Below are 16589 nucleotides of genomic sequence, written 5' to 3'. Positions count from 1 at the left end.
TGTCAGTAAATCCACAGAGATAGGTGGATCCTTGTGAACACCTCTTATCTCTGTGACAAACTTAGTCTTGTTAAGATAGTCACTGCTGCTGAGTTTGAAAGCCAGCAGCCATGCCATGCCTATAAGACAGCATTCTACATTTTTCTTCTTCCTCGGGCTCTGCTGTTTAACAGTTCCCCCTTTCTTGATATTTCCTGAGCCTTGGAGGGATTAATGTAGATAACCCATTTAGGACTGACTATCAAATGGTCATTTATTCTCCCTCAGTTCTTGTTGCTGACACCCACTATCAAAAGAATCTCTGATGAAAATGTACAACCATACTAATCTATGGATGTAAATAAAACATTTAGAAGACAGTTTAACAGGCATATCATGTCCATTTGGTTTAACTATAGTAGCTTTCCTATGGGGCCTGTGAGTTACCTACACAGAGGGATTTTGACCATATTTACAGTGCCAGACAAGACTTCCCACTTGTTAATACTCCTTCAATCTAGGCAGAAAGTTCTTGGATACACAAAAACAGTCATGTCACTGAACCTTTAGCTTAAACTTTTGGTTAACTGAATACAATACAGAAATATAAGCTACATGAATTTTACATCTATTAAAGCCATATTAAAGAAAATTAAAAATTAACATAAAATTGCTGAAGCATAATTATAGTGAATTATATGTTGATAAATCATTGTAAGTTGAAAATATAAGTTAAAATTGAATTTTACATATCTAAACTACTGAACACTGGAACTTAGCAAGGTGTTCCTTTCTAATATGGTGACTGACTGAAAGCACTGTAGAAAATAGCTTATTGTATACCTATCCATAGCTCAGGAACACGCCAGTGTCAAGTATGGTTTCTGTTGAATATATTGCTTTGGCAGTAAAATTTATAAAACTCCTGTTGAACTATCAGGCGTTGAACTATCAGGAGTCTAAGCCTCTTCTTCTAATAATTTAAATGCAGTGTCTATATCAAAAGTTGTCAGTATCAAGAAGGTTTTTTTCATAGTTTTGTAGTTAGCATGTTCACCTCACAAGGATTACTAATTGAAATATTTTATATCCTTTGTGTAATATACCAACTCTGTTATTATTTTATACTTTACAGGACATTTCAAATGGAAACACTACAATTCAAAGGTTCAATAACCTCATAAGTATAATATAATGGCCACCGTATTACTCATTTCATTTTGAATACTTAAAGTTTTATATACAGTATTTCTTCTGGGCCCAAATGAACATTGTTATGTACTTGACACTTAGAGTGTATATAACATTCTTAAGACTTGCATAGTTGGCTAGCTAATATTAATAATCAGATCTGCTTTATTCAAGAATGTATGCCATTTTTTCTGGTTATTGTTTTATTTGTTTGCTTGTCTTGTTTTTTTTTTTTTCAATTATGTTTTTGTATCTCTGTTAGGGTATTAATATATTTTATATGGAAACAGTTGCATTCTTATGACTAACCTTTTTATTTTTTATTTTTTTATTTTTCTGAGACAGGGTTTCTCTGTATAGCCCTGGCTGTCCTGGAACTTACTCTGTAGAACAGGCTGGCCTTGAATTCAGAAATCTACCTGCCTCTGCCTCCCAAGTGCTGGGATTAAAGGTGTGTGCCACCACTGCCCAACGACTGTTTTTTTTTAAGACATGATCTCACAGGGATTGAGAGATGACTAAGTAGTTTAGAGTACTTGTTGCTCTTGGAGAGGTTTAATTACTAGCACGAATCTGGTAGCTCACCATAGTCTGTAACTCCAGATCCAGGGTATAAATGGATATTTATTCATATAAATACACACACACACACACACACACACACACACACACACACATACATATTTTTCTCCCCTCCCCTCCCCTCCCCTCCCCTCCCCTCCCCTCCCCTCCCCTCCCCTCCCCTCCCCTCCCCTCCCCTCTTCTTTTCTTTTCTTTTCTTTTTTTTCTTTTCTTTTTTTGTGACATGATCTTACTGTATAGCCCAGGTTGTCCTACAACACTCTTTGTAGATTGAGCTGGTCTTAAACTCATAGAGCTCTATATGCCTCTGCCTCTCAAGTGCTGTGATTTAAAGTCATGTACCTCTATGCCAGGCCTGTGTATGATATCTTTAGATAAAGAATTTAAATTTAAATATATTTTCTAAATGTCTCATGTTTTTTGGAGGGAAGTTTGAGACGCTGTAGCACAGGCTGACCTGGAATTGATTGGTTAGCACTGACTGTCTTTAGACTCTTAGAAGACCTCTGCCTTAGCCTTTAAGTGCTAGGATTATAGCTATAAGCCACCACACACAGCAAATCTCTCAATTTTTGTTTTTATTGTGTGTGTTTTGGATGGAAGGGTTCTTTTAAGATCATAAATGTGAATTTCTTAATGATTCTGTAAGTATGCTGTTTTATATTTTCACCTGCATATATGTTTGTATACTATTTACATGCTTGATGCTCATGAAGGCTAAAATTGGGCATCAGATACTCCAGACCTGGAGTTACAAATGTTTTTAACCACTGCATGTGTGCTGGGAATAGAACCTGTATTCCTACGTTTTTATGTTTTATTTATTTATTTATTTATTTATTTTTATTTTTTCCCCACCCCACCCTATGTTTTTATTTTTAATCTACTTGCTGTCTTTGTTTATGAGGTCAGGGTAGGGTTGAGATTGGAAGGAAAGAGGGAATCTGGGTTTTTGTTCTTATTTATAACAGTGTTATATTTGTATACACTTACATATATATATATGTAGTTCTTTTTCTGACACCATTTATTGAGTTTGCTTTCTATCTGCAAAGGTGTCAGATGCCCTGGAGTTTGTGTTGGAGTTGAGTTGCTCAATGTGGGCACTGGGAACTGAACTCATGACCTTTGCAAAAGTAGCAAGTGTCCTTTCTGCTGAGCCATCTCACCAACTTTTAAATTTTTAAATTTTAATTTTTTAAAAGATTTTAATTTTTTGTTAAGTGTGCAGGTATCTATTAGAATAGTCATTTAACACCCTTTTATATATTTATAGCCTTATATTTTAAACATGAAAGTATGTATAATTTAGCAATAGGTAGCTTATTTGGAAAACATCTAAGGAAATTTAGGAATTAAAAATACTTCTGGGCCAGAGAGATGGCTCAGTGGTTAAGAGCACTGACTGCTCTTCCAGAGGTCCTGAGTTCAATTCCCAGCAACCTCATGGTGGGTCACAATCATCTGTAGTGGGGTCTGATGCACTTTTCTGGTGTGTGTCTGAAGACAGCTACAGCGTACAAAGTAATTCTAAGCAAGTTGTGTGGTATTATTGCTAAGATGAAGGTTACCAGGAAGTGAGGTATTCCTGTCTTATATGTAACAAGCATGGCAGAGTATACTCAAATATATACCAATTATAGATTTCCCCCCTTTCATTCTTAAAGGACTGTCTTAAATCTTGATATCATTCAAGTCAACATTCATCATTCTCTTCCCAGGTGCCTGTTCTGTGTATAAACTTAAGATACTTAGACTCTTCCATGTCACTTCACATGTTTTCCTCCATATATAAATTTAGTACTCACTAACAAGTCATTTCCATTGCTCTTTTTCTTCAATGTGAATCTTATTTGTTTTTTTTCCCCCCTTAATTTATAACTAACTTCTGTAGTGGGTATAGCTATAGCGATTGGTTACATGATTGTTTTTTGTTTGTTTGTTTGTTTTGTTTTTATCTGTCCCCCTAAAGACATATTTTTTTTGTATTTTATTCAAATAAAATACATATAATGACTTTCCTTTTTTCCTGCCACATACTAGGAGACAGCATGAACTACATAATAGACATCACTGCACTGAAGTGGGTAGCTTCAAAGTTTTTAAAAGACTAAATATACACAAAACCTTGCTTAACCAAATTCTAGCATTTAGTCTAGTGACATTTTCCAGGGATATTGTCACATTTATCTTTTTATGACTTAGAACTTACTATCCTATATGTATACAAAGTGTAATAGTGAAATAAAATTAAAACCCATTGCATAATTTGTTTTTTTGAATCAAACAATTTTATGTCACGAAGAATGCTAAAAGGTCAGATGGAGGCCACATTGCAATCGGCTGTATATGCTGTGGATTAATATGAAACACTGTAGGCTGTCAGGAGGTACTTTCATGTGGAAGCAGGTTGACTAAGACTGAACAAGTTCTAGTATGTAATAAATGGAAAGACAAGAAGAGTATTCATTCTGTAAGTATACTTTGGTGTGTCTCAGACTTTGCAGTTGAAGAGCTTAAAGATGCTGGAAACATCAATGCAAGGAGTACTATTTTAGTGTTAGAAAGCTTGGGTTGTGGGGACAGTACATGAGCTAAGGTTGTAACAATGAGAGTAAATTACAGCTGAGTTGCAAGGGTTTTTCTTTGGAGCTTGAGGTTGATGTTGGATGTGTAAACAGCAAGTTAATGATGATAAATGAATCTTTCTAATGAAATGTGTTAAATGTCTTGTATTTTAGGAATTATTGAAGCCCTCCATAGGTATTATCAGAACACTGCCACAGATGTAAGGTGTGTGTGGCTTTCTACAGTGGTGGATCACTTTCACTCATCTTTTGGGGACAAAGGTTGGGGTTGCGGTTATAGAAACTTCCAGATGCTACTTTCATCATTATTGCAAAGTGATGTATATGGTGACTGCTTGAAAGGTATGTAAAGTACTATTAACCTCTGAGTTTATGATATACAGAAGGTATTAGGAATAACTGTCTTAGAAACTCATGTGAGTTTGTCTAGTACAGTATATGTGGTTGAATTATATTATTGTTCAGTGTATTAGTACCTTGCCTTCTGACTTATTTGCTTACATAATTTCAGGTATGGCAGTTCCTTGTATTCCAAAAATTCAGTCCATGATTGAAGATGCATGGAATGAAGGTTTTGATCCTCAGGGAGCCTCTCAACTTAATAACAAATTACAGGGAACAAAGGCCTGGATTGGAGCGTGTGAGATTTATACACTTCTGACCTCACTGAGAGTAAAGTATGTACCTGTAAACGACAGCCAACATTATTGTGTTCATTTGAAAATTATCAGGATTAAGTTTAATATGACTAAAGTTAGCAACTGTCTTAGATATATTTTCATGCTCATAAAAGCAATTTCAGTGAGAAAGGGTTTGCTTTGACTTACAGTTTCAAAGGATACATTCCATCATGGTAGGAAACAGTGAAGGCATAGTGGCAGAATGTAGACTTTCAGTCACAGTGCAATGGCAGTCAGAAAGCAGCACCTTAGGAAATGTAAACCTGCTGAAAAGGTTCAGGGCCTGCCTCCAGTGATCTGCTTCTTCTAGTGAGGTGACTTCTCCTAGTTTCCACAACCTTTCCAAATATCACTGCTAGCTTACCAAGTCTAACGTGAGCCTATAAGGGGCATTTCACATTTGAACTACAGAAGAAACCTGTAGCAGTTTAGAATATTTTGTATATTTCATTGCTGTGAGAGACAAGGATGGTCTGTGTTCACAATAATCAAGATATTCAATGCTTCTGGCTATACTTTAAAATAGTTTTGGAGTAACACAGAAGTGAGTTTACCTCAACAATCTCATTTAGTCAAGATGACTCCACTGTAGTCTGGGGCCAAATAGGAGAGACATGGATGTAGAAATGAGAATTCCCACATGTTTTCCTATGTTCTTCCCTATGAAATTAAAGAAAATTGAACATGTTCAGAATTTCTTTTTACATTTATTTATTTATTTTTTCATTTATAGAAGAAAACATTTAGATAATTTTGACTAGTATAAATGACTTCTACTGGGGATTAAAACCAGAATTTAGCTTCTTTATTTTTTCTTTTAAATAAAGATATACAAAAATTTACTGATTGAATTTTTAATGTTTTTCTGTTTATACTGTTAGAAGTTTGCAGAACAATCCTGCAAGAAGTCGGTTTTCTTTAAAACTTTAAAAAATATTTAACTATTTTTGTTATATATATATATATAGATGCATGTTTATGTATATGTGCATCTGAGTACACATGCCTTTGGATCCCCTGGAGATGGAGTTATCAGCCATTTCTGACTAAATGTGGGTCTTTTGCAAGAGTAGTATGTGCTTTTAGCTTCTGAGTTATTTCTCTAAGCACCTAACTTTTTATTACTATGTGTGTGTTTGAGTGAGTATGTGGAGGTCAGAAGACAAATTTGTGGAGCTGTTCTTCCACCTTGATGTCGGTTCTGGGGATGGAACGCAGGTCACCATGCTTGCACAGCAAACAACTTTACTCATTGAACCATCTTGTCCGCAGAACCATGAGTTTCTAGTTGATCATCAGGGCTAGAGACATTAGAATAAAGGTGGTAATGTCCCAGGTTATTGCATATGAGTTTTAAAAGTCAAGCATAGTCTTTATTTGCTATTCTTGGATATTTTTTATGTTGTGAAATCTTTATAAATTTTAGCTTATTTATCAGTCTTATTACAAATGATTTGAATAATTTGAATTGCTATGGTGATTTGAATAGTGATTTTCCCCATAAAATGATCTCGAGATTAAGAGTAAGAATTAATGTTTACTTTTTTCTTCATAGTGAAGTAATAGAAACATAAATATATTCTACATTAAGATTAAGATTTTTGTTAGAATAATTACATTTATGCAAAAATTTGTAAAATATTCACTAAATTATCTGCTTTTTCAATTGTTTAGGTGCCGCATTATTGATTTTCACAAGTCAACTGGTCCTTTGGGTACACACCCTCGCTTATTTGAATGGATATTGAACTATTATTCTTCAGAGACGGAAGGAACTCCAAAGATCGTGTGTACATCTAAACCTCCTATTTATCTCCAGCATCAGGGTTAGTAGATCTCACATACATACAACTGATATTTTTAAAATAGCAGATGACGCTTGCTTATGGACAGGTAGAGGGTGGGGGGTGATTATCAGAGCTACTTTTCATTCTGGTCCCTCCTGGGGAACCCAGCATTCTGGGGCCTTTGCATTTCCTGTGCACAGTTTCTAGTTCACTGCTCTGATTATTCATCCCTGTCCTTTTCCAGTCTTTGCCCTGTTGTCACTTATGCTAAGCCTTTTCAGACTGTACTTATTTAAAAGTGAAAGTATGTGTGCATGCATGTGTGTGTGTGTTAAACACATAGAAGAAGTCGAATGTATATATAGTAATATCTGTGTATAGATGTGACATATTAACTGTTATTTATGCATTGAATAGGTCACAGTCGAATAGTTGTTGGAATTGAAGAGAGAAAAAACCGAACATTATGTTTGCTGGTATTTGATCCTGGATGTCCTTCTCGAGAAATGCAGAAACTGTTAAAGCAAGATATGGAGGCTGGTAGTCTTAGACAACTTCGGAAATCTGTGGGAAATCTAAAACATAAGCAGTACCAGATAGTAGCAGTAGAGGGTGTTCTTTCCCCAGAGGAAAAAGTTGTAAGTATTGGGTGAAGTAGTTTAAAATTTTTAGTTAAAATTGGTGTTGTTTTTATCTCCTCATAACTCATTCTAATTCATGAAATGACAAATATATTTATCTTTAATATTGAATTTCTAGAATAGACATTTTTAAAGTTAGATGGCCTTTCAGTTGTTTAACTCATCTTCATAAAAAATTTAATTTTATAATTTAAATTTAATTTTTGATATTGAGTGATAAATAACAACAATATGGTTGACAGGCCGCAGAAGTGGCAGAGCAGCTGTGACAGGCCTTTACAGGCCTACATCTGCATCCAAGAGGTGGAGCTGATCCTCAGTCCTCTGTGCACTTACCCTTCCAAAGGAGAGCTTGCCACTGGGGAGTGCTCTAACACCGGAAAACAGATGAGATCATCATTTTCTCTCCAGTGAGAGAATATCAGCTGCAGAAGATTCCATAGACAATATGGACACAACAATAAAAGAAAATGCAAAATGCAAAAAGATCCTAACTCAAAACATTCAGGAAATCTAGGACACAATGAGAAGACCAAACCTAAGCATAATAGGTGAATGAAGATTTTCACCTTAAAGGACCAGTAAATATCTTCAACAAAATTCTAGAAAAAAATGTCCCTAACCTAAAGAAAGAGATTCTCATGAACATATAAGAAGCCTACAGAACTCCAAATAGTTTGCACTGGAAGAGAAATTCTTCCCATCACATAATAATCAAAATACAAAATGCACACAACAAAGAATATTAAAAGCGGTAAGGGAAAAAGGTCAAGTAAGATATGAAGGCAGACCTATTATAATTATACCAGACTTCTCACCGGAGACTATAAAAGCCAGAAGATCCTGGACAGATGTCATATATACCCTAAGAGAACACAAATGCCAGCCCAGGCTACTATACTCAGCAAAACTCTCAATTACCATAGATGGAGAAACCAAAGTATTCCATGACAAAACCAAATTTACACAGTATCTTTACACGAATCCAGCCCATCAAAGGATAATAAAGGGAAACTACAGCACAAGGAGGGAAACTACAACCTAGAAAAAGCAAGAAAGTAATCTTTCAACAAACCTAAAAGAAGATAGCCAAATGAACATAATCCCAAATCTAACAACAAAAAATAGCAGGAAACAACAATTACTTTCCTTTAATATCACTCAATATCAATGGACTCAATTCACCAATAAAAAAACATAGACTAACAGACTGGCTATGTAAACAGCACTCAACATTTTGCTGCATACAGGAAACCTACCTCAGGGACAAAGACAAATGCTACCTCATAGTAAAAGGTTGGAAAACATTTTTCCAAGCACATGGTCCAAAGAAATAAGCTGGAGTAGATATAGAATAAAATTGACTTTCAACCTAAAGTTACCAAAAGAGACAGGGAAGGGCATTTCATACTCATCAAAGGTAAAATCTACCAAGATGAACTCTCAGTTCTGAACATATATGCTCCAAATGCAAGGGCATCCACATTCATTAAAGAAACTTTAGTAAAGCTCAAAACACACATTGCACTGCTCACAATAATAGTGGGAGCCTTCAACTTCCCACTCTGACCAGTGGACAGATCCTAGAAACACAAATTCAACAAACATACAAAGAAACTAACAGAAGTTATGAAACAAATAGATTTAACATATCTATAGAACATTCTATCCTAAAACAAGAGGATATACCTTCTTAGCACCTCATGGTACATTCTCCAAAATTGACCATATAATCAGCAGGCCTCAACAGGTATAAAAATGTTGAAATAATCCCATGCATCCTATCAGATCCCCATGGACTAAGGCTGATATTTAATAACAACATAAATAATACAAAGCCCACATACATGTGGAAGCTAAACAACACTCTACTCAGTGATAACTTGGTCAAGGAATAAAGAAAGAAATGAAAGACTTTAGAGTTTAATGAAAATGAAGCCACAACATACCCAAACTTTTGGAACATAATGAAACCTGTGCTAAGAGGAAAACTCATAGCGCTGAGTGCCTCCAAAAAGAAACTGGAGAGAGCATATACTAGCAGCTTGACAACACATTTAAAAGCTCTAGAACAAAAGGAAACAAATTCACCCAAGACGAGCAAATAATTAAACTCATGGTTGAAAGCAATCAAGTAGAAACAAAACTATACAAAGAATCAAACAAACGAGGAGGTGGTTCTTTGAGAAAATATATAAACCCTTAGTGAGACTAACTAGAGGGCACAGGGACAGTGTCCTAATTAACAAAATCAGAAAAGAAAAGGGAGACATAACAGAGGAAATGTCTGAGGAAATCAAAAAAAATCACCAGATACCAGGTACCAAAGTTTATATCCCTTAAAGAAATAAACAGCCTTATATCCCTTAAAGAAATAAAATCAGTCATTAATAGTCTCCCAAGGGGGGAAAAAAAGCCCAGAGCAGAGGTCTATCATACCTTTAAAGAAGACCTAATTCCAATACTCTTCAAACTATTCAACAAAATAGAAATAGAAGGGACTCTACCCAATTCATTCTATGAAGCCACAATTACTCTAATACCTAAACCACACAAAGACCCAACAAAGAGAACTTCAGACCAATTTCCCTTATGAATATCGTTGTAAAAATACTCAATAAAATTCTTGCAAACTGGGCTGGTGAGATGGCTCAGTGGGTAAGAGCACCCGACTGCTCTTCCAAAGGTCCAGAGTTCAAATCCCAGCAACCACATGGTGGTGGCTAACAACCATCCGTAACGAGATCTGATGCCCTCTCCTGGAGTGTCTGAAGATAGCTACAGTGTACTTACATATAATAAATAAATAAATCTTTAAAAAAAAAAAAAAAATTCTTGCAAACTGAATTCAAGCACACATAAAAACGATCATCCATCATGGTCAAGTAAGCTTCATCCCAGGGATGCAGGGATGCTTTAGTATTCAGAAATCTATCAACATAACCCACTATAAAAACAAACTCAAAGACAAAAACCACATGATCATCTCATTAGCTGCTGAGAGAGCAATTGACAAAATCCAACACTCATTCATGATAAACGTCTTGGAAAGATCAGGAATTCAAGGCCCATACCTAAACATAATAAAAGCAATATATAGCAAACCAGTAGCCAATATCAAACTGAATGGAGAGAAACTTGAAGCAGTCCCACTCAAATCAGGGACTAGACAAGGCTGCCCACTTTCTCCCTACCTATTCAATATAGTACTTGAAGTTCAAGTCAGAGCAAGTAGACAACAAAAGGAGATCAAGGGGATACAAATTGGAAAGGAAGTCAAAATATCACTATTTGCAGACTAGATGATATGATATATATATATATAGGACCCTAACAAATTCCACCAGAGAAGTCCTAAACCTGATAAACAACTTCAGTGAAGTAGCTGAATATAAAATTAACTCAAATAAATCAGTGGCCTTTCTCTACGCAAAGGATAAACAGGCTGAGAAATTAGGGAACCAACACTCTTCAAAATAGTCACAAATAATGTAAAATGCCTTGGTGTGACTATAACTAAGGAAGTGAAAGATCTGTATGATAAGAACTTCAAGTCTCTGAAGAAAAAAAATCAAAGGAGATCTCAGAAGATGGAAAGATCTCCCATGCTCATGGATTGGCAGGATCAATATAGTAAAGATGGCTATCTTGCCAAAAGCAATCTACAGATTGAATGCAATCCCCATCAAAATTCCAGCTAAATTCTTCACAGAGATAGAAAATACAATTTTCAAATTCATTTGGATTAACAAAAACCTAGGATAGCAAAAACTCTTTTCAACAATAAAAGAACCTCTGGTGAAATTACCATCCCTTACCTCAAGCTGTACTACCAAGCGATTGTGATAAAAACTGCTTGGTACTGATACAGTGACAGACAGGTATGTCAATGGAATAGAATTGAAGACCCAGAAATGAACCCACACACCTGTGGTCACTTCATCTTTGACAAAGGAGCTAAAACCATCCAGTGGAAAGAAGACAGCATTTTCAAGAAATGATCCTGGCACAACTGGCAGTTATCATGTAGAAGAATGAGGATTGATCCATTCTTATCTCCTTGTACAAAGCTCAACTCTAAGTGGATCAAGGAACTCCATATAAAACTAGATACAGTTAAACTTATAGAGGAGAAAGTGGGGAAGAGCCTCCAGCATATGTACACAGAGGAAAACACCAGTAGCTTGTACTGTAAGATCAAGAATCATAAAATTGCAATGCTTCTGAAAGACAAGGGACATCATGTCAATAAGATAAAAGGCAACCAGCAGATTGGGAAAAGTTCTTTTCCAACCCTAAATCTATTAGAGGGCTAATATCCAATATATACAATGAACTGAAGAAGTTAGACTCCAGAAAACTCAGTAACCCTATTTAAAAATGGGGTACAGAGCTAAACAAAGAATTCTCAACTGAGGAATACCGAATGGCTGAGAAGCACCTAAAAAAAATGTTCAACATCCTTAGTCATCAGGGACATGCAAATCAAAACAATTCTGAGATTCCAACTCACACCAGTCAGAATGGCTAAGATCAAAAACTTAGGTGACAACAGATGCTGGCAAGGATGTGGTGAAAGAGGAACACTCCTCTATTGTTGGTGGGACTGCAAGCTGGTATAACTACTCTGGAAATCAGTTGGTCATTCCTCAGAAAATTGAGATAGTACTACCCCAGGATTCAGCAATACCACTCCTGGGCATATACTCAGAAGATGCTCCAATGTGTACTAAGGACACATGGCCCACTATGTTCATAGCAGCCTTATTTATAATAACCAGAAGCTGGAAAGAACCCAGATGTCCCTCAACAGAGGAATTGATATGGAAAATATGGTACATTTACACAATGGAGTACTATGCAGCTGTTAAAAACAATGAATTTATGAAATTCTTAGGCATATGGATGGATCTTGCAGATATCGTCCTGAGTGAGGTATCCCAATCACAAAAGAACACACATGATATGTACTCACTGCTAAGTGGATATTAGCCCAGAAGCCTGGAATACCCAAGATACAATTTACAAAATACATGAAACTCATGAAATAGGAAGACCAAAGCGTCGATACATCGATCCTTCTTAGAAGGGGCAACAAAATACTCATGGAAGGAGTTAACAGAGACAAAGTTCAGAGTAGAGAATGAAGGCATGATCATCCAGAAAGTGCCCTACCTGGGGATCCATCCCAGAACAACCACCAAACCCAGACACTATTGCAGATGCCAACAAGAGCTTGCTGAGAGGAGACTGATATAGCTGTCTCCTGAGTGGCTATGCCAGTGCCTGACAAGTACATAAGTGGATGCTCACTGTCATCCATTTGATGGAGCACAGGATCTCCAATGAAGGAGCTAGAGAAAGTACCCAAGGAACTGAAGGGGTTTTTAGCCCCTTAGGAGAAACAACAATATGAACTAACCTTTACCTCCAGAGCTCCCTTGGACTAAACCACCAACCAAAGAAAACACATAGTGGGACTCATGGCTCTAGTTGCATATGTAGCAGAGGATGGCCTAGTTGGTCATTTATGGGAGGAGAGTCCTGTGAAGGTTCTGTGCCCAGTATAGGGGAATGCTAGGGCCTGGAAGCAGGAGTGGGTTTGTTGGTAAGCAGGGGTACGGGGGGGGGGGAATAGGGGCTTTAAGGAGGGGAAACTAGGAAAGGGGATAACATTTGAAATGTAAATAAAGAAACTATCTAATAAAAAGTAAGTTAAAAAAAAAACACCAAAAAACAAAACAAAACAAATATACTGGTTTATAACCAGTAACATGGTTATAAAAACAGTTCATAGCCTAACTCATGAGGTCTTATTGTGTATTAAAATATGATTCTGAAGCTATATTATATGCTTTTGCCTTGTCTTTATCTCCTCATAACTCATTCTGTCTCATGAAATGACAAATATATTTGTCTTTATTATCAGTGAATTTCTAGAATAGACATTTTTAAAGTTAGATGGCCTCTCAGTTGTTTAATTTACCTTCATAAAAAATCTAATTTTATAATTTAAATTATTTTTTGATATTGAGTGATAAATAACAACAACATAGTTATAAAAACATTTCATAGCCTAGCTCATGTGGTCTTATTAAAATGTGATTCCCAAGCTATATTTTAGCTTTTTCCTTTACCCTTTGTAGGTAAGTGATGAATTTCAATTTTCTGAGAAATTTCTGGGTATTAGCATACTTCCACTGTGGTCGCAAGCTGCAGTTACATCATAGCATTCTAAACCTGAAAGTACCTAAGACCGTATAATCTTAAAGTTTTAATTTTCGTTTTATTTTTAATTGTATGTATTTGTGTATGTCTATATTTGGGGTTATGTGTGTGACTGCTGTGGTCACAGAAGCCAGAAAGGGCATTAGATCTCATGGAACTGAAGTTACAGGTGGTTGGGAGCTGCTGTATATGGGTGCTATGAAATTCTTTAAGGCCCTCTAAGAGCACGGTGCCCTCATAACCATTAAGCACTTCTCCAGCCCAACGTCTGGAGATTGTATGAGAAAATAAAAAAAGACTATTTATTTGAGTAGCTCATATTTGTTTCCCTCTAAAGATGAAATAGAATACTCGAGAGGAACATGGGAAAGAACAGAATCAGGGGAGAAAGAACCAGTGTGTGAAATGGGAGCGAGCTACAGCTTGAAATAGACAAGGGTAGTCTACTAGGCTATTCTATTTAGTCACTCTTTAAAAGATTTCTCTACAAATATCTTTAATCTTCTGTTGCTGGCTTCCTTTTAATCCTATTATCAGTATGGCCAAATGATATTAGGGTTCATTTTAATTATTTTTGATTATTGTTAATTATTGATGCTTGCTTACCAGTACACAGTAACTTTTGAGAGTATACTGGTGATCAGATGTTGTCATGGGCTCTGAGTGAACAAAATGTTATTTGACTTTCATGTTTCCACTTTAGAAAGTGAGTCACTATTGCTGTTAGAATACTAGACATCTTTTTTCTTTACTTTTGTCATTGTTCCTTTGGGGTGAGGGAGTGGTAGATAGTAGCTGTGCCTTTAAAGAATTTTTAAAGTAGAAAAATCGGACCTGCACTTTAGGCAGTTTCATCCAGAGCTTTGCCCTGTTGTTGCCTCTTGAAGGAAACTAAGGATCTCTCCAGCTCTAATTCTCATACTTTTTAATAAGTTTTATTAATATATTCTTCTTTTCTTTTTAACTGTGCCATACATATATATAATACATTCTGATTGTTCACTACCTCTACCCTTTTCTGCCTCTCTCCCACCCCTATCAATCCACTCTTAATTCTGATTTCTTTTTCTCCAAAAGAAAATGTTTTTTGGAGACAAGTCTTACAGTCCATAACTGTAACCTAGAACTCATTATGTAAACCAGGGTGGTTGAAAAAAAAAATCACAAAGATCAGCCTGCCTCTGCTTCCCAAGTGCTGATATTAAAGCATGATGAACCACAATATCCTGCATTTTTAAATTTTTTAAAAAGTTTAATTATTTTAAAATTTTCATTTGTGTATGTGTATGTCAGAGGACAGCATTCAGAAGATGTTACTCGTTATTTTTTTCTTTTTACCATATGAGTCCCAGGGCTTAACCTCACTTCATCAGGCTTGGCAGGAAGTGCCTTTTCCACACTGAGCCATTCACTGGCCCCCTATTATGGTATTTTAATAACTGTGCACCTATTATTCACACAAAGTCGTTGGTATTTGCAATGGCTTTTGTTCTTTAAACTGTTTTATGGTTGCCATGAATACATTGAGTTACTATTTGTTCCAGACCCCGTCTAGATGTGTAAGCACTTTCTAGTGAAGGTTAGTTAAAAAAAATTTTATGTTTTAGGTCATAGTTTTCACTAGGAATTTTCATTGTTATGTTGGAAAAAATATCTGGGTTTTATTTTCCCACATTAAAATAATGAGATGCAGGATTGACAAGATGGCTCAGCAGTCAAAGGTACTTTACCAAGCCTGACAAACTTGATCCTTAGCATCTACATGGTATAAAGAGAACTGACTTCCAGAGTTGTGTTCTGAGCTCCATGCATGTGTGTTATGGTATATGTGTGCCCACACACACACACACACACACACACACACACACACACAGAGAGAGAGAGAGAGAGAGAGAGAGAGAGAGAGAGAGAGAGAGAAAAGGAGGGAGGGAGGGAGAGGACAGTAAATGATACTAAATGTTGTAAAGTGATAATATAGAATAATTAATTTCTAGATTATAATTTGTCTTCTCAATTCTTTTTCAAGGCCAGGAAACAAGCTTCGCAAGTGTTTACAGCGGAGAAGATTCCTTGACCCAAATATTTTCATGATTTTGTAATTATCCTTTTTTTTCCTGATATTGAACTCTGATACAGTTGAAGAATTTATTTCACTTAAGTCCTTGATATGTTATTTAAGTTATAATGCCTATTAAGTTATACTTCTTAGCATTTCATTGTCTAGTAATTAGTTGAATAAAATTCCTTGTTTGCTTTGTTGGTTTTGGTTTCTTGTCTATGTCTCAGAAACTTGTTTTTATAGAGATAATCCCAGTTACTTGTATGAGCTACACCTAGTAGTCATTGCCTATTAATATATTTGTCTTAGAATGGTTGTGTGAGGCAAGCTTAGCTCCATGAGGATGCTGAATCTCTGAGAGATTAGTGATTTTTCCAAGAATATAACTATTCTCTAAGATGGAGCCCACAGCAGTCTCACTGTATTTTCCACTGTTGTGTTAACCAGGGTTTTATTGCTGTGACAGGTAAAAGAGAGCCAGTTTAAAGGAGGAAAGGTTTATTTTGCTTCAAGGTTTCAGTGCTTGGTAGGCTCACTCTGGTAAGACAGAATATCATGGCTTTAGGCAGTGGTGGTGTTGGAGCAGAGCCACTTACTGTGGCTACAAAGCAGAGGGAGAGGCAAGAAGGGGCCAGGGACAAGCTCAGAAGCACACCCACAGTGACCTACTTCAAGTGGTTCTCCAGTAGGGACATCAGATAAATCCATCCAGTGCCTAATCCACTGACTAGGTACAGTCAACTCAATAACTGGATCTACCAGCCTAATCCAAACTTTGAACGTGGAGGGGTGGTTTGCGGGGGGGGGGGGGGGGGGGATACTTCTATTATCTGTGTCATGAGATTCCCTTCTCG

At 36.3% G+C, this 16589-nt stretch overlaps 1 protein-coding gene and 1 long non-coding RNA gene across 9 annotated transcripts in view; one reads left to right on the top strand and one right to left on the bottom strand.

The window, feature by feature from the left end:
- Positions 1-15935, top strand: part of Zup1 (zinc finger containing ubiquitin peptidase 1) — a 33225-nt gene extending 17290 nt beyond the window's left edge. For 7 of the 8 annotated variants that reach the window (XM_021174029.3, XM_021174033.3, XM_085842768.1 and 4 more), the window contains 5 exons: positions 4494-4682; positions 4852-5017; positions 6695-6846; positions 7225-7445; positions 15703-15935. In XM_021174029.3, the coding sequence (XP_021029688.1) occupies positions 4494-4682; positions 4852-5017; positions 6695-6846; positions 7225-7445; positions 15703-15750 (776 nt within the window). In that variant the 3' untranslated portion in view covers positions 15751-15935. Of the gene's footprint in view, positions 1-4493; positions 4683-4851; positions 5018-6694; positions 6847-7224; positions 7446-7690; positions 7910-15702 lie in introns of those variants that run through there. The other variant, XM_029482522.2, reaches the window with a different exon arrangement.
- LOC115032139 (uncharacterized) lies at positions 5013-9482 on the bottom strand. The gene is made up of 3 exons (XR_003837783.2): positions 9398-9482; positions 7785-7873; positions 5013-5680 (listed from the first exon to the last, which is right to left on the bottom strand). It is a non-coding gene; the product is annotated as an uncharacterized LOC115032139 (long non-coding RNA).
- Positions 15936-16589: the final 654 nt, after the last annotated feature.

Source organism: Mus caroli, unplaced genomic scaffold, assembly GCF_978045245.1.
Source record: "Mus caroli unplaced genomic scaffold, Mus_caroli_1 scaffold_9, whole genome shotgun sequence".
Taxonomy (NCBI): Eukaryota; Metazoa; Chordata; class Mammalia; order Rodentia; family Muridae; genus Mus; species Mus caroli.
The sequence above is the reverse complement of the archived record's forward strand: the minus strand, read 5'-3'. Positions and strand labels throughout refer to the sequence as shown.